Here is a 20,333-nt window from a genome sequence, read left to right on the forward strand (position 1 = left end):
TTTACGACGTTTGGAATGAGACTGGACTAGAGGTAAAATACACCATTTAAACCAGAAGATAATCGGCCTATACTATAATAGAATATAATATTATAGTACAGGAAAGTTATATTAGGAAAATTATAGCTTTGTAATCTGAATATTCTCCTTGGTGCCCCGATCTCCTAGTTAATAACAATTAAACGATTAATCAGTTTAATCGCGTGATAATAATTACAGGGAGCTAATTGATAAACATATCTTCAGTGTAATAGTACCCCAAAGACACGACAATGGGTAAGAAACATATTGTTTTTAATTCAATCATTTATAGTAGTGGCAAGCTATCAAAGTTGACCTCCGGTCCTCATGATTTTCACACTCTCCTTCTCAAACTGAACAGAACATAGGCTATTGGCTAGTCCACATGCAAGGCCTAATCCAAAATGCTTTTCAGAAGAAGCCTTTGATTCTCCACCTGAAATGCCACCATAGGCCTACACAGCACAGCCATTGGTTAGGCAGCACACAAAACATTTTGTTGATCAGCAAGAGCAGGCTGGGGCTCAGGGTTGGAATATCCATTGCAGTGTGTAATGCAGCCTAGTTTTATTGACACAATCCCAGCAGTTAACTTAGAGAGAACTTTGCTCTGTGCTTCTCCCAGCATGCACTTCATAGCCTATAGGCTATGGGTCATGTGATTGAGACCACACTAAATAGCCAATAGGTACATTTGATATTGCACGCCCAGTGGAGAATCAGAGGTGAGGGGCGGCATCAGGCACACATCGACATATAGCTTAGTAAGCAACTAATTCTAAAACACTGAGAAATATAGACATTTTTTCAATTACAAATTACATGACCCTCCCCTGGACTGGATTTAAAAAAAGACTAAACCCTCCCCTTGACTGAAATTGAAAATGCATGAACCTCCCCCATTTTCCTCCAGGTATCCATTATGTAAATGTGGATCCATCCCTAAGAAGAGAGAGTGATCAGACTCACTCCAACTCCACCATCTCTCTGTCAAGCTAGACCACCTCTGTCTCATGTCATTTTAAATTCCCTTCAATAACTGAACTGATGATATTTGATATTGTACAATATCATACATGGATTCATACGATTAGTATAATGTCATAATACAATGAAGACACTGTAACAGTAATATCAAGACGATGGTATGTTATTGTGATCATAAGCGTTGACACTTTATTAATAGGGACAGAATAAAGTTGAGATATCAGTCCATTTTGACATTTGTTGGATTAAATCCAGATTGATAGTGAGTTGGACTGCCTCATTAGTCTGTGTTGGTCCCGAAGATAAACCCATCCCTCGTGACAGCCCCTGAGAGTTTAGCACCTTTGAGGATCCACTCCAGCTTTACATTTGGTATATTGTTGGGTAATATTGCACACTGCCTGAAGCAATCCCAATTGACAGCTTCACTTGGAGATTTTTTGTACTTGACATCCCAGAGTGACATTGACCTCTGCTGGCCATGAGAGTTATTGCAGGTGAATTTGCCTCAGGCAATTATATTTAAAAAAAAAAGAGTGTTGAGATAATTGCCACAGCCTGATCTCCTCCTGTTCTTCCTCCTTCCTCTTCATCTCTCCCTCTCTCTCTGTCTCTCTATCTCACTCTTCATCTCTCTCTTTCTTTCTCTTCATCTCTCTCTCTCTCTCTCTCTCTCGCTCTGTGATAGTGCTGGTGGCAGCACTAGGCCTATTTCCTACTTCCTGATTAATTGGGGACGGGGCTTCACCTGTGGTTCTATTTCTGAACATCCTGTCTTCTCTCCAGCGGTCAAAATGCAAGCTCAGTAAGATCCGCTCTGCGAGCCCGTCAGAAGAATCTCTAATGCCTTATGCCAGTATGGGAGCCAAGATCTGGGAAATGTCGCCATTATATATGCACAAGATCCACAAGGGACAGGCAGTATTAATATTGTTAGAGTCATGAGGTAGCCTATTCTCTGGGAAAGGGTCCTACTAGAACATTAACTCAGGAAGGTTGAAATGGTGTCTTTATTGATATTGTTAGAGTCATGAGGTAGCCTATACTCTGGGAAAGGGTCCTACTAGAACATTAACTCAGGAAGGTTGAAATGGTGCCTTTATTAATATTGTTAGAGTCATGAGGTAGCCTATTCTCTGGGAAAGGGTCCTACTAGAACATTAACTCAGGAAGGTTGAAATGGTGCCTTTATTTATGGATGGGATTAACTGGGACTGGGTAGGGTCAGAGGCAGACCTGTTTGGTGCTTGGCATGCAGCGAGGGGTGTTTTGGAGCCTCCTCCTGGATGAAAGAATGTGCAGTACATGAACTGTATACTGACTGTCATTTATGATGCTGCGTTCATGTGCTCTCATAATTATTGGACATTTATGGAACTCGTGACTGAACAACTCCCAGAAACCCCCTGGACTCATCATAACTATGACTTTTAGACATCCAAATCAGTTCGTAATGAGCTTTGGTGAATAGAGGTAAATGTTGGTAACAAAACATTTCAAGTCAAAATACAAAGACATCTTAATCCGTGTTTATTGTCATCATAAATAACAGTCTGAAACAGAAAAGGACAACAAATTATAGATGTAAGTGAACAATACGTCACAGGAAAATATGATATAAAAACAATTAAATTGTAATGTGGTGCTGTTTGCATGACAACGAGTTCAACTTTGATGGTATTGCCACTGTACAGAAAGGAGATGGCCGTACATAGCTGAGAGACATGTCCAAGTTAGTTTTTCAAACACAGATTTCTTGTACTGTACTGAGGTAAGGTTTTAGTTCATGAGAACAACAAGGAAACAGGATGCGTAGGTGTTCTAGTGTAATACAACACTGCCTTAATCCAGAATCATATAGACCTATCAATCTACTAAACACTGATCTCAAAACAGGTCACAAAATGAAAGAGGAAGTAAAAATCTGTTTGCTATAAATTTGTCAAACTGCATTAATATCACTCTGTTTCTATGTGAAGGAAAAGCATTTACAATTTGGAAGCTATTTTCAGTTATCTAAGTATACAAGCAATTATGGTCATTTTGGTTTCCTCTGATTTCAATGCATGTTTTTTTTTTCTTACTATCTTTATGTTCTTATGATATGTTCCTGTGATCCGGTTAAAATTATATATATTTTTAATGATATAATGTGTTAATCAATAGACACTGAAATGCGTCTTAGTGATTGATTTGAAAGCTAGGCACATGTCTGCCTGATTCATCCACAGAGAAACAGACCAGGAGAAGATGACACTACAGCCTTCCTCTTCTGTCCATCAAGGGGGGCTCCTTTATAATCTTCAATATCTCACAATCTGACACCAACTTCCCTTTAGTTTTCCTTTTGGACTTCCTGGATTATTTCCAAGTGGACGGAGCAGTAACATGTTTGCCACTTGTTAAAGTTGTTAAGTCTCATTTCTTCTTCTTTTTGTTACTGTCACCTGCTTCACCATGCCCAGTTCTTTCCTGTGTGAAGGTTAGAAAAATACATCAATCCATCCATCCATCCAACTCCCATCCAAACTCTGAGTAGGTTAACAGACTGCCATAATGAAGCTCTTGCAGTAATCCAAAAATTGCTGGAAAGGCGTCTTCTGCTGCTGCTGCTGCCTCAGCCTGCCCTCTGTGCCCTTTTCCTGAGGTGGGAGAACCTACTACAGTGGGAGACCAACACTGAGGTGGGAGAACCTACCATGGTGAGGGACCAACACTGAGGTGGGAGAACCTACTACAGTGGGAGACCAACACTGAGGTGAGAGAACCTACCACGGTGAGGGACCAACACTGAGGTGGGAGAACCTACTACAGTGGGAGACCAACACTGAGGTGGGAGAACCTACTACGGTGGGAGACCAACACTGAGGTGGGAGAACCTACTACGGTGGGAGACCAACACTGAGGTGGGAGAACCTACTACAGTGGGAGACCAACACTGAGGTGGGAGAACCTACTACAGTGGGAGACCAACACTGAGGTGGGAGAACCTACTACGGTGGGAGACCAACACTGAGGTGAGAGAACCTACTACGGTGAGGGACCAACACTGAGGTGGGAGAACCTACTACGGTGAGGGACCAACACTGAGGTGGGAGAACCTACCACGGTGAGGGACCAACACTGAGGTGAGAGAACCTACTACGGTGAGGGACCAACACTGAGGTGGGAGAACCTACCATGGTGAGGGACCAACACTGAGGTGGGAGAACCTACTACGGTGAGGGACCAACACTGAGGTAGGAGAACCTACCATGGTGAGGGACCAACACTGAGGTGGGAGAACCTACTACAGTGGGAGACCAACACTGAGGTAGGAGAACCTACCATGGTGAGGGACCAACACTGAGGTAGGAGAACCTACTACAGTGGGAGACCAACACTGAGGTGGGAGAACCTACCATGGTGAGGGACCAACACTGAGGTGGGAGAACCTACTACGGTGGGAGACCAACACTGAGGTAGGAGAACCTACCATGGTGAGGGACCAACACTGAGGTGGGAGAACCTACTACGGTGGGAGACCAACACTGAGGTGAGAGAACCTACCACGGTGAGGGACCAACACTGAGGTGAGAGAACCTACTACGGTGAGGGATCAACACTGAGGTGAGAGAACCTACTACGGTGGGAGACCAACACTGAGGTGGGAGAACCTACCACGGTGAGGGACCAACACTGAGGTGAGAGAACCTACCACAGTGAGGGATCAACACTGAGGTGAGAGAACCTACTACGGTGAGGGACCAATACTGAGGTGGGAGAACCTACTACGGTGAGGGACCAACACAGAGGTGAGATAACCTTCCACGGTAGGGGACCAACACCGCATCTGTTGAGACCACATCAACCTATGTACAGAAGGGAAAGGTGGATCCTACTCTAGTTAACCTGAGTTCTAGTTTGTTCCTGTACCTTAGCACTTGGCCATACTACACCTGGCCATGCAGGGAGATAGCAACCAGGTTGGGGAGGACACGACACTTGCTGAAATGAATGAATGGCTGGATGGGGGTGAAGGTGTGTTACGGTATTGTATTGTTGCCTAGCAATGAGAGCGCAGAGGGAAAAAGAGAGAAGAGACATTCATTTCACAGGCAGGCGCAGGCAGAGTGGAGTCTTTGGGCACATGCTTTGTCGCGGAAAGCCGCACGGCCTCCCTACGTGTCCAGGCGTCCAGCAGGTTTTCTCTTGGCTTTGCGTGCATATAGGAAGTACATGGTGTGTCCCGTGGTGATGAACAGTACAGAGATGATGACCAGGATGCCAAAGTGCTGGGGCTGCGGAGCAGAGATGACCATGATGAAGTGGAGAAGGTCCATCAGGTAGTTCATGGAGCTCTGGACCCCGTTGACCACACCACGTTCCGACTCACAGATGTTCTCCTGAAGCAGCTGGGTCACGGTCAGGTCAAAGGACCACAGACCTGGAAAACACAGGATAAACAGACAACAGTCAGTGGTTGCTTTGGTCTGTACAGATATACTGCTACACAATGATCTACACAGATAGACTACTAGACTATGGTCTATACAGATAGACTAGTACACTATGGTCTGTACAGATAGACCACTACACTATGATCTATACAGATAGACCACTACACTATGGTCTGTACAGATAGACTACTACACTATGATCTATACAGATAGACTACTACACTATGGTCTATACATATAGACTACTACACTATGATCTATACAGATAGACCACTACACTATGGTCTATACAGATAGACTACTACACTATGATCTATACAGATAGACTACTACACTATAGTCTATACAGATAGACTACTACACTATGATCTACACAGATAGACCACTAGACTATGGTCTATACAGATAGACTACTACACTATGACCTATGCAGATAGACTTTCACACTATGGTCTATACAGATAGACTACTACACTATGATATATACAGATGGACTACTACACTATGATCTATACAGGTGGACTACTACACTATGGTCTATACAGATAGACTACTACACTATGATATATACAGATGGACTACTACACTATGATCTATACAGGTGGACTACTACACTATGGTCTATACAGATAGACCACTAGACTATGGTCTATACAGATTGACCACTATACCATAGTCTATATAGATAGACCACTAGACTATAGTCTATACAGATTGACCCCTATACTATAGTCTATATGGATAGACCACTATACTATAGTCTATATAGATAGACCCCTATACTATAGTCTATATAGATAGACCCCTATACTATAGTCTATATGGATAGACCCCTATACTATAGTCTATATAGATAGACCCCTATACTATAGTCTATATAGATAGACCCCTATACTATAGTCTATATAGATAGACCCCTATACTATAGTCTATATAGATAGACCCCTATACTATAGTCTATATAGATAGACCCCTATACTATAGTCTATATAGATAGACCCCTATACTATAGTCTATATTGATAGACCCCTATACTATAGTCTATATAGATAGACCCCTATACTATAGTCTATATGGATAGACCACTAGACTATGGATCCATTTCAGTAGTCTCTTTTCAGTCAGGCACTGGTATAATACAAAAATGATTATCTTCCAACGCTATTTGAACTCATTTACTGAGTCTCATAAGAACTGAATACCCACAGCCTATGTTAGAAACATGCATAATACAGTTGCTATTGTTAAGCTGTGGATCAGCAACTCAATCCAATTGTGAAGGGCCTGGGCCTGGTCGTCCCTCTTACTCACCGATGCGTGCTGTGATGACCCCCAAGAACAGCAGGATTATAGAGATGTAGGAGTCTGGCTCCATGCCTGATGGCATATTCTCAAACAGCACCGTGTTGTTGGTCCAGTGGATGGACGAGCGGTCGGGCAGCAGCGGCTGATTAATGCCACCCCGCATCGGGTAGGTGTGTTTCTGCCTCTGGCCCTCCACCATCCCCCCGGCCTCCACCAACGTCGAGTTGGCGTTGGCGTCCAGGAAGGGCATGAGCAGGCGGAGGTCCATAGGGCTGCCGGGGGCGAACACAGAACACACACACAGCAGCAGACAGCAAAGATGGAGACAGCTGGAGATGATGCCTGTGTTGACTAAACCGTAGGCCTTCCTCAGCTTGGTGAACATGACGGTGCCCATGAGGCCTGTTATAGCCGAGACCCCCATCAGCAGACTGAGCAGGGAGCCACTGATGCCCTGGGTGTAGGCGTAGCCCGTGGTGATGCAGTCGAAGCCCAGGACAGTTGTGTAGAGGAAGGCCAGGCCCATCCCAGCCAGGAAGACATCCTGGCGGTAGTAGGCCCTCCAGCCGTCCTTACAGGTGCTCAGCAGCCAGCGGAAACGTCCGAAACACAGAGGCAGATTGGTGATCTCCTTGAGGTTCAGGCTCATGTCGTCATCACTGAGGCCCGGGGCTGATGTCACCACCTCACTTTGCTCTACTGAGAGGGAGAGGACAAGCATCAGTCAAGCTACTAACAATGATCTACTGAGAGGACAAGCATCAGTCAAGCTACTAACAATGATCTTCTGAGAGGACAAGCATCAGTCAAGCTACTAACAATGATCTACTGAGAGGACAAGCATCAGTCAAGCTACTAACAATGATCTACTGAGAGGACAAGCATCAGTCAAGCTACTAACAATGATCTACTGAGAGGACAAGCATCAGTCAAGCTACTAACATCATCCATCAACTAACTTAGGGCAACAGTGTTTCAAGTAATACTTCGTTTCCATAGAGATGAATAAGCATGTACACTACCGTTCAAAAGTTTGGGGTCACTTAAAAATGTCCTTGTTTTTGAAAGAAAAGCACCTTTTTTGTCCATTTAAAATAACATAAAATTGATCAGAAATACAGTGTAGACATTGTTAATGTTGTAAATGACTATTGTAGCTGGAAATGGCAGATTTTTTAAAGAATATCTACATAGGCGTACAGAGGCCCATTATCAGCAACCATCACTCCTGTGTTCCAATGGTATGTTATGTTAGCTAATCCAAGTTTAGCATTTTAAAAGGCTAATTGATCATTAGATCATGATCTAAAGTGTTTCCAAGATGGCGTAGCAGTCAGACGTCTTTGTCCTCATCTTGTCGTGTCCCGTGTATATATCTTTTTATATCTTATTTCTTCACATATATTTTTAAAAATATTTCTCTTAACCTCAACTTCAACATACTCTCCTGCAATCCGCCTCACCCAATGTGGTGTGGATCTGCTATTTTCTTTACTTTTGAACCGGCACCCCCAACAAAAGCTAGCCAGCTAACTAGCTACTAGCTAGTAGTCGGCTAGCCACTGCTAGTGGTCATCAGCTAACCTTTAGCCCGGACAACTCTTGCCAGTCTGCACAGCGCTTCTCAAACCACAGCAAATCGGACATATTTTTCTCCATATCTCCGGATTCCTACCGCAAGCTCTGAGCCTTTTCACCTGGATCATCGCAGCTAGCTAGCTGCTATTTCGAGTGGCCACTCCTGGCTAACGTCTCTGTCCCGAAGCAAGAACCAATTAGCCTGGAGCAAGCCTTTGCTAGGCCCATCTCCCGGCTAGCTGAAGAGGTCCATCAGCCACTCCTTGGGCTTCAATACCTATTTTGCCAATTGGCCTGGACCCCTTTTACTGCCGACACGGAGCCCCGCCGATTCCATCACGACTGGACTGCCAACGTAATCTACCCAAGTTTTTTTTATAACTGGCTCCTCCGTCGCGATGTCCCCTGAATGTCCATCTGCTAGCCTGCTAGCCGCGGCCCGCTAGCTGTCTAGAGCATATCGGACTGTTAGCTGAAGAGGCCCATCAGACTAATTCTTTGGCCACTATACCTATTTTGCCAATTGGCCTGGACCCTTTTACCACACGGAGCCTTGCGGATCCATCACAACTAGTCTGCCAACGTAACAGCACGAGGGGGCTACAACAGACTTCTTCCATTGTGACGTCCATCTAAGGCCCTTCTGCTAGCTTGCTAGCCCCGGCCCGCTAGCTGTCTGAATCGCTGTGTCTCCAGCCCACCGAGCTACTCTCTGGACCCCTATGATCACTCGGCTATGCATGCCTCTCCCTAATGTCAATATGCCTTGTCCATCGCTGTTTTGGTTAGTGATTATTGCCTTATTTCACTGTAGAGCCTCTAGCCCTGCTCAATACGCCTTAGCCAACCCTTTAGTCCCACCTTCCACACATGCGGTGACCTCACCTGGTTTAAATGATGTTTCTAAAGACAATATCTCTCTCATCGTCACTCAATGCATAGGTTTACCTCCACTGTACTCACATCCTACCATACCTTTGTCTGTACATTATGCCTTGAATCAATTCTACCGTGCCCAGAAACCTGCTAGTTTTACACTCTGTTCCGAACGTACTAGAAGACCAGTTCTTATAGCCTTTAGCCATACCCTTATCCTACTCCTCCTCTGGTCCTCTAGTGATGTAGAGGTTAATCCAGGCCCTGCAGTGCCTAGCTCCACTCCTATTCCTCAGGCGCTCTCATTTGTTGACTTCTGTAACCGTAATAGCCTTGGTTTCATGAATGTTCACATTAGAAGCCTACTCCCTAAGTTTGTTTTATTCACTGCTTTGGCACACTCTGCCAACTTGGATGTCCTAGCCGTGTCTGAATCCTGGCTTAGGAAGACCCCCAAAACCCCTGAAATTTCAATCCCTAACTATAACATTTTCCGACAAGATAGAACTGCCAAAGGGAGCGGAGTTGCAATCTACTGCAGAGATAGCCTGCAGAGTTCTGTCTTACTATCCAGGTCTGTACCCAAACAATTAGAGCTTCTACTTTTAAAAATCCACCTTTCCAGAAACAAGTCTCTCACCGTTGCCGCTTGCTATGGAGCACCTTCTGCCCCCAGCTGTGCCCTGGACACCATATGTGAATTGATTGCCCCCCATCTATCTTCAGAGCTCGTGCTGCTAGGTGACCTAAACTGGGACCTAAACAACACCATGGCCATCCTACATTCTAAAGTTTCTAAATTTAGAACCAGGAACAGATATAGGCCTTGGTTCACTCCAGACCTGACTGACCTTGACCAGCACAAAAAAAGCATTGAAAAGCCCCCGCAATATGCAACTTTTCAGGGAAGTTAGGAACCAATATACACAGGCAGTTAGGAAAGCAAAGGCTAGCTTTTTCAAACAGAAAATTGCATCCTGTAGCACAAACTCCAAAAAGTTCTGGGACACTGTAAAGTCCATGGAGAATAAGAGCACCTCCTCTCAGCTGCCCACTAAACTGAGGCTAGGAAACATTGTCACCAGTGATAAATCCACGATAATTGAGAATTTCAATAAGCATTTTTCTACAGCTGGCCATGCTTTCCATCTGGCTACCCCTACCCCGGTCAACAGCCCTGCACCCCCCACAGCAACTTGCCCAAACCTCCCCCATTTCTCCTTCACCAAAATCCAGATAGCTGATGTTCTGAAAGAGCTGCAAAATCTGGACCCCGACAAATCAGCCGGGCTAGACAATCTGGACTGTCACGTCCTGACCAGTAAAGGGGTTATTTGTTATTATAGTTTGGTCAGGACGTGGCAGGGGATATTTGTTTTATATGGTTCGGGGTGTGTGTGTATGTAGAGAGGTGTTTGATTTATGTATTCTGGGGTTTTGGTCATTGTTCTATGTTTGTATATTTCTATGTCTGTTCTAGGGTGTTTAGATCTGTGTTTAGGTAATTGGGATTGGGGCCTTCAATTGGAGGCAGCTGTCTATCGTTGCCTCTGATTGAAGGTCCTATAATTAGGAATGTGTTTGTCATGGGAATTGTGGGAGGTTGTTCTTTGCATAGCTGTGTGTTGCCTGCAAGACTGTTTGTCGGCCGGTCTTTGTTTTCGTGTTTTATTTTGTAGAATAAACATGAGCATTCACGTAACCGCTGCGCCTTGGTCCATTCACTACGACGACCGTTACATGGACCCTCTCTTTCTAAAATTATCCGCCGAAATTGTTGCAAACCCTATTACTAGCCTGTTCAACCTCTCTTTCGTATCGTCTGAGATCCCCAAAGATTGGAAAGCAGCTGCGGTCCCCCTCTTCAAAGGGGGAGACACTCTAGACCCAAACTGCTACAGACCTATATCTATCCTACCCTGCCTTTCTAAGTTCTTCGAAAGCCAAGTTAACAAACAGATTACCGACCATTTCGAATCCTACTGTACCTTCTCCGCTATACAATATGGCTTCCGAGCTGGTCATGGGTGCACCTCAGCCACGCTCAAGGTCCTAAACGATATCATAACTGCCATCGATAAGAGACAATACTGTGCAGCTGTATTCATCGACCTGGCCAAGGCTTTCGACTCTGTCAATCACCACATTCTTATCGGCAGACTCAACAGCCTTGGTTTCTCAAATGACTGCCTCGCCTGGTTCACCAACTACTTTTCAGACAGAGTTCAGTGTGTAAAATCGGAGGGCCTGTTGTCCGGACCACTGGCAGTCTCTATGGGGGTGCCACAGGGTTCAATCCTCGGGCTGACTCTTTTCTCTGTATACATCAATAATGTCGCTCTTGCTGCTGGTGATTCTCTGATCCACCTCTACGCAGACGACACCATTTTGTATACTTCTGGCCCTTCTTTGGACACTGTGTTAACTAACCTCCAGACGAGCTTCAATGCCATACAACTCTCCTTCCATGGCCTCCAACTGCTCTTAAATGCAAGTAAAACTTAATACATGCTCTTCAACCGATCACTGCCCACACCCGCCCGCCTGTCCAGCATCACTACTCTGGACGGTTCAGACTTAGAATATGTGGACAACTACAAATACCTAGGTGTCTGGTTAGACTGTAAACTCTCCTTCCAGACTCACATTAAGCATCTCCAATCCAAAATTAAATCTAGAATCGGCTTCCTATTTCACAACAAAGCATCCTTCACTCATGCTGCCAAACATACCCTCGTAAAACTGACTTTCCTACCGATCCTTGACTTCGGCGATGTCATTTACAAAAAAGCCTCTAACACTCTACTCAGCAAATTGGATGCAGCCTATCACAGTGCCATCCATTTTGTCACCAAAGCTTCATACACTACCCACCACTGCGACCTGTACGCTCTCGTTGGCTGGCCATCGCTTCATATTCGTCGCCAAACCCACTGGCTCCAGGTCATCTATAAGTCTTTGCTAGGTAAAGCCCCGCCTTATCTCAGCTCACAGGTCACCATAGCAGCACCCACCTGGGGCACGCGCTCCAGCAGGTATATTTCACTGATCACCCCCAAAGCCAATTCCTCGTTTGGCCGTCTTTCCTTCCAGTTCTCTGCTGCCAATGACTGGAACAAACTGCAAATATCACTGAAGCTGGAGACCCATATCTCCCTCACTAACTTTAAGCATCAGCTGTCAGAGCAGCTCACAGATCTCTGCACCTGTACGTAGCCAATCTGTAAATAGCCCATCCAACTACCTCATCCCCATACTGTTATTTATTTTATTTATTTTGTTCCTTTGCACCCCAATATCTCTACTTGCACACTCATCTTCTGCACATCTGTCACTCCAGTGTTTAATTGCTATATTGTAATTATTTAGCCATTATGGCCTATTGATTGCCTTACCTCCCTTATCCTACCTCATTTGCACACACTTTATATATACTTTTTTCTATTTTATTATTGACTGTATGTTTGTTTATTCCATGTGTAACTCTGTGTTGTTGTTTTTGTCACACTGCTTTGCTTTATCTTGGCCAGGTTGGTTTGCGCAGTTCTGTGAAGGGAGTAGTACACAGCATTGTTTCAGAAGAAAGGTCTTTTCTTCTGGCCATTTTGAGCCTGTAATCGAACCCACAAATGCTGATGCTTCAGATGCTCAAATAGTCTAAAGAAGGCCAGTTTTATTGCGTCTATAAGTAGGACAACTGTTTTCAGCTGTGCTAAAATAATTGCAAAAGGGTTTTCTAATGATCAATTAGCCTTTTAAAATGATAAACATGGATTAGCTAACACAACGTGCCATTGGAACACAGGAGTGATGATTGCTGATAATGGGCCTCTGTACGCCCATGATGATATTCCATAAAAAATCTGCCGTTTCCAGCTACAATAGTCATTTACAACATTAACAATGTCTACACTGTATGTCTGATCAATTTGATGTTATTTTAATGGACACAAAGTTGGCTTTTCTTTCAAAAACAAGGACATTTTTAAGTGACACCAAACTTAGTGTATGTGCTGTGCGTGTTGTGGAATAATGTTTCTTGACCTCATGTATCTTTCAATTGATTTCATCCATTTTTACTGTAAAGTAAAGCTATACTTCACTGTAAAGTTGGATGAAATAGCTCGGAAGATCCACTATGCTTTACCAACTCAACTGCTGAAGCAGTCACACAGTGACCAGGACACCAGGACACTGACCTTGTGACCCCCTCCTCTCCACCAGTCCCTCCGTCCTCTCTGCTGGTCTCTCCAGGGAGGCCTGGCCGTCCTCGGGCACGGGGGGTTTGACGGACAGCGCTGGGACAATGCGGTAGACCCGGGAAAGGAAGATAAACTCCACTATGAGGGACACCAGGTTCCAGCCCAGGATGAAGCCGCAGCCAATCACGTTGGAGGCCAGGGTCATGACCTGTCCCACCGCCAGCGGTGCCAGGATGTTGGTCACCTGATCGATGCGCCGCATGGTAGCATTCATCCCTTCAGATCAGAATCAAACCAAAAGGTACAGGGTTTAGTTGTGGTGATATGGTATCTGTGTTACCAGCTTTACTAATGCCTACATTATCAAACTATTCTGCCTCTATGGTAATGCATGTGATACATCCTAGAAAAACGAAATACACTGCTCAAAAACATAAAGGGAACACTTAAACAACACAATGTAACTCCAAGTCAATCACACTTCTGTGAAATCAAACTGTCCACCTAGGAAGCAACACTGATTGGCAATAAATTTCACATGCTGTTGTGCAAATGGAATAGACAACAGGTGGAAATTATAGGCAATTAGCAAGACACCCCCAATAAAGGAGTGGTTCTGCAGGTGGTGACCACAGACCACTTCTCAGTTCCTATGCTTCCTGGTTGATGTTTTGGTCACTTTTGAATGCTGGCGGTGCTTTCACTCTAGTGGTAGCATGAGACAGAGTCTACAACCCACACAAGTGGCTCAGGTAGTGCAGCTCATCCAGGATGGCACATCAATGTCTGTCAGCGTAGTGTCCAGAGCATGGAGGCGCTACCAGGAGACAGGCCAGTACATCAGGAGACGTGGAGGAGGCCGTAGGAGGGCAACAACCCAGCAGCAGGACCGCTACCTCCGCCTTTGTGCAAGGAGGAGCAGGAGCAGCACTGCCAGAGCCCTGCAAAATGACCTCCAGCAGGCCACAAATGTACATGTGTCTGCTCAAACGGTCAGAAACAGACTCCATGAGGGTGGTATGAGGGTCCAACGTCCACAGGTGGGGGTTGTGCTTACAGCCCAACACCGTGCAGGACGTTTGGCATTTGCCAGAGAACACCAAGATTGGCAAATTCGCCACTGGCGCCCTGTGCTCTTCACAGATGAAAGCAGGTTCACACTGAGCACATGTGACAGAGTCTGGAGACGCCGTGGAGAACGTTCTGCTGCCTGCAACATCCTCCAGCATGACCGGTTTGGCGGTGGGTCAGTCATGGTGTGGGGTGGCATTTCTTTGGGGGGCCGCACAGCCCTCCATGTGCTCGCCAGAGGTAGCCTGACTGCCATTGGGTACCGAGATGAGATCCTCAGACCCCTTGTGAGACCATATGCTGGTGCAGTTGGCCCTGGGTTCCTCCTAATGCAAGACAATGCTAGACCTCATGTGGCTGGAGTGTGTCAGCAGTTCCTGCAAGAGGAAGGCATTGATGCTATGGACTGGCCCGCCCGTTCCCCAGACCTGAATCCAATTGAGCACATCTGGGACATCATGTCTTGCTCCATCCACCAATGCCACGTTGCATCACAGACTGTCCAGGAGTTGGCGGATGCTTTAGTCCAGGTCTGGGAGGAGATCCCTCAGGAGACCATCCGCCACCTCATCAGGAGCATGCCCAGGCGTTGTAGGGAGGTCATACAGGCACGTGGAGGCCACACACACTACTGATCCTCATTTTGACTTGTTTTAAGGACATTACATCAAAGTTGGATCAGCCTGTAGTGTGGTTTTCCACTTTAATTTTGAGTGTGACTCCAAATCCAGATCTCCATGGGTTGATAAATTGGATTTCCATTGATTATTTTTGTGTGATTTTGTTGTCAGCACATTCAACTATGTAAAGAAAAAAGTATTTAATAAGATTATTTTATTCATTCAGATCTAGGATGTGTTATTTTAGTGTTCCCTTAATTTTTTTGAGCAGTGTACATAGTGTCTGATAACCTTGAAGTGCTTTAACCAGCAGCCAGTTTAGCAGCTGAAACAGAAACAACAATCCCTCGTGATGTAATAGCGTGTGGCAGGTCTGCCAGTCTCACCGGCGAGGTGACCCCGGTTGTATCCAGTGATAACCACAATCCAGTCCCTCTGGATGGCGATGGTCAGCGCTGTGCTTGCTAGGTTAGCCACATCTGCCAGGACGATCACCACCGTATAACAAACCACCTTGTGTAAGTTTTGTGATGCAACACGTTACTACGCATGACAGCACAGAGCAGCAGGAGGCTCAGAACAGCAGCAGCAACAACATGGACACAGAACAGTGCAGGAGAAACAGCAACCGTCACAGCAGTTTGCAATAATATATCTAGCCTGATTCTCAACAGACCTGGGTTTAAGTAGTATTCATTTTCTTACAAATACATTGAGAGTTTGATTGAGCATGTTTGGAGCACTGGATGGGTGGAGTTTGTCATTTTAGGACTATTCCATTGGTTCCATTGCACCAGGCAAACTCAATCAAGTGCAAATAAAGTCTTTGAAATGATACAAATGCTATTTGAATCCATATCTGATTCCAAAACATACTGTTGGTTCACATCATGAGAGTTTAGACAGTGTGGGAGAGAAAATGAAAAATATACTCACAGTTAACCAGCCATCCCAAATGCTCTCAATCCACTGTTTATATAAGAAGACCAACATCAGCACAATGCTACACACCGTCACTGAAATGTTCTGAACCAACAACGATGCATGCGCCACTAAAACCAAGGAGGGAGAAGAAACTAAGATTCTAAAATATTCTGGGACAATGCATTTCAGAGAACCATAAAGACTTCTACAGAACCATAAATGTGTCATTGGTCTTAAAGGGGCATTCTGCAGTTGCTATAGAACATTCATTTTTGGACTTTTAGTAATGATATATAGCTATTGATTGTAAAAGAATATAACTTAGAAATGACTCATGAGCTTAGTTCATCTGTTGTACCCCATTAGATCCCCAAATATATGCTTGTTTTACTTTGTAATTGTAAACTAACTCTGTATATCTTCAAAACATGATTAAAACTATAATGTCCGTCTCATGGATGCTCAGTACTTGCATCCATAGCTCCATCTATGAATTTGTGAGTGGTTACATTTATCCAGCCAAATCCCTCAGCAATTTACCAAAATAGTGGTGGGGTGCAACTTTGTTACTGTTTGAACTGCAGAATGCCCATGTGAGGCAGACAGGCAGGAAATTAGGACTGCGTCTCAAATAGCATCCTATTCCCTATTGTATTACAGTACCTTTAGGGCGCCATTTGGGACTAGATGTCAGTCCCTATAGCTGTAAATAGAAATGATTGTTGGTCTAACCTTTGTTCCTGGGGTTGCGGTCAACCCAGTCCCCAATCAACGCCCCTAGCAGCAGCACTGACCCCGCCACCACCAAGCCGAATATTGCGGTCAGCAGCAGGTTACGTCCATACAGCTCGATCAGGAACACCGAAATGGCAAAGTGCCACATACGGTCACCCTATTAGAAAGACAAATAGTCATCATGACGGAGAAGAACGTTTTTAGCCTTTGGCTTTTAGCTTTTTACTCTTTCTAGGGGTAAAGGGCATAAAGAGAAATGTAAAGTATGTCCATCTTTCATTGATTTGCAAGACACTACTTGGTTGATGACATAAACCTTATAGTGTCCAGCCAGTATGGCTTTGTAGCTCCCTTACCCATTGTTGTTACATGAAAAGGCTTCTTACCCACATGGACAGTGCCCCACTGACGTAGATCAGGAATTTAGGGCCCCTGAGGTAGATGAGGGCTGACCCTGGTGAGTAAGTTCAACAGAGATACACAGTAACATGAACAATAACCAGAGATAACATCATTATGAGTCTACAGGACACATTCTGCATCTATAGCTGGAAAACCACCTAATATTAAGCACTTAGCATCAGAGTATGTCTGAACATATTTTGGAACAGGATGTGTTCTGATCAGAAATCAAAAGTATTAAGTTGCTCTGACAACTAACACTTTACATTAAGTAGATCGTACACCTAAAACTTTACATTAAGTAGCTCTTATACCTAACCCTTTACATTAAGTAGCTCGTACACCCAAAACTTTACATTAAGTAGCTGTTATACCTAACACTTTACATTAAGTTTCACTTATACCTAACCCTTTACATTAAGTAGCTCGTACACCTAACACTTTATATTGGGTTGCTCTAATACCTATATAAATGTAACGCTGTGATTCCGACAATCACAACATGTTGTTACATCATCATTAAGTAATAGCTGTGTAGTTGTATTGTCAGGTCATGAGGTCAGGGTAAACTCTTGGTCATCTCTCCTCTCCACTCCCGCAATAGACGAGCTGACCTGATGTACTCCTGGCCTTCCTGGCCCGAGCCTCCCTGATGTCATCAGACTCAAACTCCACCACCACCCCTCCACACTGGGCTGCGTCTGCTCGCAGGGACATCGCCTGTACAGAGTCCAAACCAGGTCACCGGTCAGGGGTCAGAGGACATACAACTACTGTAAAAGAATCCAGAAGGGGCTTGTCAACTCAAAGGAACTAGTAGAATTAAGAATGGGCCTGCTCAACTCAATTGAACTAGAATATACAGTTGAAGTCGGAAGTTTACATACACCTTAGCCAAATACATTTAAACTCAGTCTTTCACAATTCCTGACATTTAATCAGGGTAAAGATTCCCTGTCTTAGATCAGTTAGGATCACCACTTTATTTTAAGAATGTGAAATATCAGAATAATAGTAGAGAGAATGATTTATTTCACCTTTAATTTCTTTCATCACATTCCCAGTGGGTCAGAAGTTTACGTACACTCAATTGGTATTTGGTAGCATTTCCTTTAAATTGTTTAGCTTGGGTCAAACGTTTCGGGTAGCCTTCCACAAGCTTCCCAAAGTAAGTTGGGTGAATGTTGGCCCATTCCTCCTGACAGAGCTGGTGTAACTGAGTCAGGTTTGTCGGCCTCCTTGCTTGCACACGCTTTTTCAGTTCTGCCCACACATTTTCTATAGGATTGAGGTCAGGACTTTGTGATGGCCACTCCAATACCTTGACTTTGTTGTCCTTAAGCCATTTTGCCACAACTTTGAAAGTATGCTTGGGGTCATTGTCCATTTGGGAAACCCATTTGTGACCAAGCTTTAATTTCCTGACTGATGTCTTGAGATGTTGCTTCAATATATCCACATAATTTTCCTACCTCATGATGCCATCTATTTTGTGAAGTGCACCAGTCCCTCCTACAGCAAAGCACCCCCACAACATGATGCTGCCACCCCCGTGCTTCATGGTTGGGATGGTGTTCTTTGGCTTGATAGCCTCCCCCTTTTTCCTCCAAACATAACGATGGTCATTATGGCCAAACAGTTCTATTTTTGTTTCATCAGATCAGAGGACATTTCTCCAAAAAGTACGATCTTTGTCCCCATGTGCAGTTGCAAACCGTAGTCTGGCTTTTTTATGATGGTTTTGGAGCAGTGGCTTCTTCCTTGCTGAGCGGCCTTTCAGGTTATGTCGATATAGGACTCGTTTTACTGTGGATATAGATACTTTTGTACTTGTTTCCCTCCAGCATCTTCACAAGGTCCTTTGCTGTTGTTCTGGGATTGATTTGCACTTTTCGCACCAAAGTACGTTCATCTCTAGGAGACAGAACACGTCTCCTTCCTGAGTGGTGTGACAGCTGCGTGGTCCCATGGTGTTTATACTTGCGTACTATTGTTTGTACAAATGAACGTGGTACCTTCAGGCGTTTGGAAATTGCTCCCAAGGATGAACCAGACTTGTGGAGGTCTACAATTTTATTCTGAGGTCTTGGCTGATTTCTTTTGATTTTCCCATGATGTCAAGCAAAGAGGCACTGAGTTTGAAGGTAGGCCTTGAAATACATCCACAGGTACACCTCCAATTGACTCAAATGATGTCAGAAGCTTCTAAAGCCATGACATCATTTTCTGGAATTTTCCAAGCTGTTTAAAGGCACAGTCAACTTAGTGTATGTAAACTTCTGACCCACTGGAATTGTAATACAGTGAATTATAAGTGAAATAATCTGTCTGTAAACAATTGTTGGAAAAATTACTTGCGTCATGCAAAACTATAGTTTGTTAACAAGAAATGTGTGGAGTGGTTGTTTTAATGACACCAACTTAAGTGTTTGTAAATTTCTGACTTCAACTGTAACTAGTATTATTAAGTATGGGTCTGTTCAAGTCAATTAAACTACAATATAACTAGTATTATTAAGAATGGGTCTGCTCAACTCAATAGAACTACAATATAACTAGTATTATTAAGAATGGGTCTATTCAACTCAATAGAACTATAATATAACTAGTATTATTAAGAATGGGTCTGCTCAACTCAATAGAACTAGAATAGAACTAGTAGTATTAAGAATGGGTCTATTCAAGGCAATAGTCTGTTTAATAAAGGTATATGGGTGCATTGCCGAGTCCTTAGGGCATACACTAGTAATAGAAAAACCCAAACTCATTGAACATGTTCTTTAGAACACGTGTCAAACTCATTCCATGGAGGGCCGAGTGTCTGCAGGTTTTCACTCCTCCCTTGTACTTGATTGAGGAATTAAAGTCACTAATTAGTAAGGAACCCCCCTCATCTGGTTGTCTAGGTCTTAATTGAAAGGAAAACCAAAATTCAGCAGACACTAGGCTCTCCATGGAATGAGTTTGACACCCCTGCTTTAGAAGTTCAATTCCTTTTAACAGCACATCAACATTTAAATGACAGGTTTAAGAAAAGTTTGTTGACATGAAGTAAAAGAGCACCTTATTAAGCCTCAACCATGTCTAACATGTTCATCTGTTGAAGTCAGTATCTGGTTGCATTTGACAAGATCAGATAATGTTCAGTGACTGACAGAGGATGGATTCTGATT

General features: G+C 44.1%; 1 protein-coding gene across 1 annotated transcript; it reads right to left on the reverse strand.

Annotated features, from left to right (window-relative positions):
• Positions 1–2,522: 2,522 nt before the first annotated feature.
• On the reverse strand, positions 2,523–17,228 carry si:ch211-254p10.2 (ferroportin). Its single transcript, XM_082959701.1, has 7 exons — positions 17,145–17,228; positions 16,756–16,915; positions 16,036–16,151; positions 15,486–15,612; positions 13,406–13,684; positions 6,759–7,451; positions 2,523–5,434 (listed from the first exon to the last, which is right to left on the reverse strand). Exons 1-7 carry the CDS (start codon positions 17,148–17,150, stop codon positions 5,169–5,171), a joined length of 1,647 nt encoding a protein of 548 aa, XP_082815827.1. The 5' UTR covers positions 17,151–17,228; the 3' UTR covers positions 2,523–5,168.
• Between the last annotated feature and the right edge of the window lie 3,105 nt (positions 17,229–20,333).

This window comes from Salmo salar, chromosome 02 (assembly GCF_965601325.2).
Source record: "Salmo salar chromosome 02, fSalSal1, whole genome shotgun sequence".
Classification (NCBI taxonomy): Eukaryota; Metazoa; Chordata; class Actinopteri; order Salmoniformes; family Salmonidae; genus Salmo; species Salmo salar.

What these genes read in the sequence shown, in the direction of transcription:
- si:ch211-254p10.2 (XM_082959701.1), bottom strand. An exon ending in CCGCAACCCCAGGAACAAAG is followed by an intron (nt 16,152 to 16,755) that starts GTTAGACCAACA and finishes CCTTGGTTTTAG; the next exon opens with TGGCGCATGCATCGTTGTTG. An exon ending in GGTCATCACAGCACGCATCG is followed by an intron (nt 5,435 to 6,758) that starts GTGAGTAAGAGG and finishes TGTGTTTTCCAG; the next exon opens with GTCTGTGGTCCTTTGACCTG.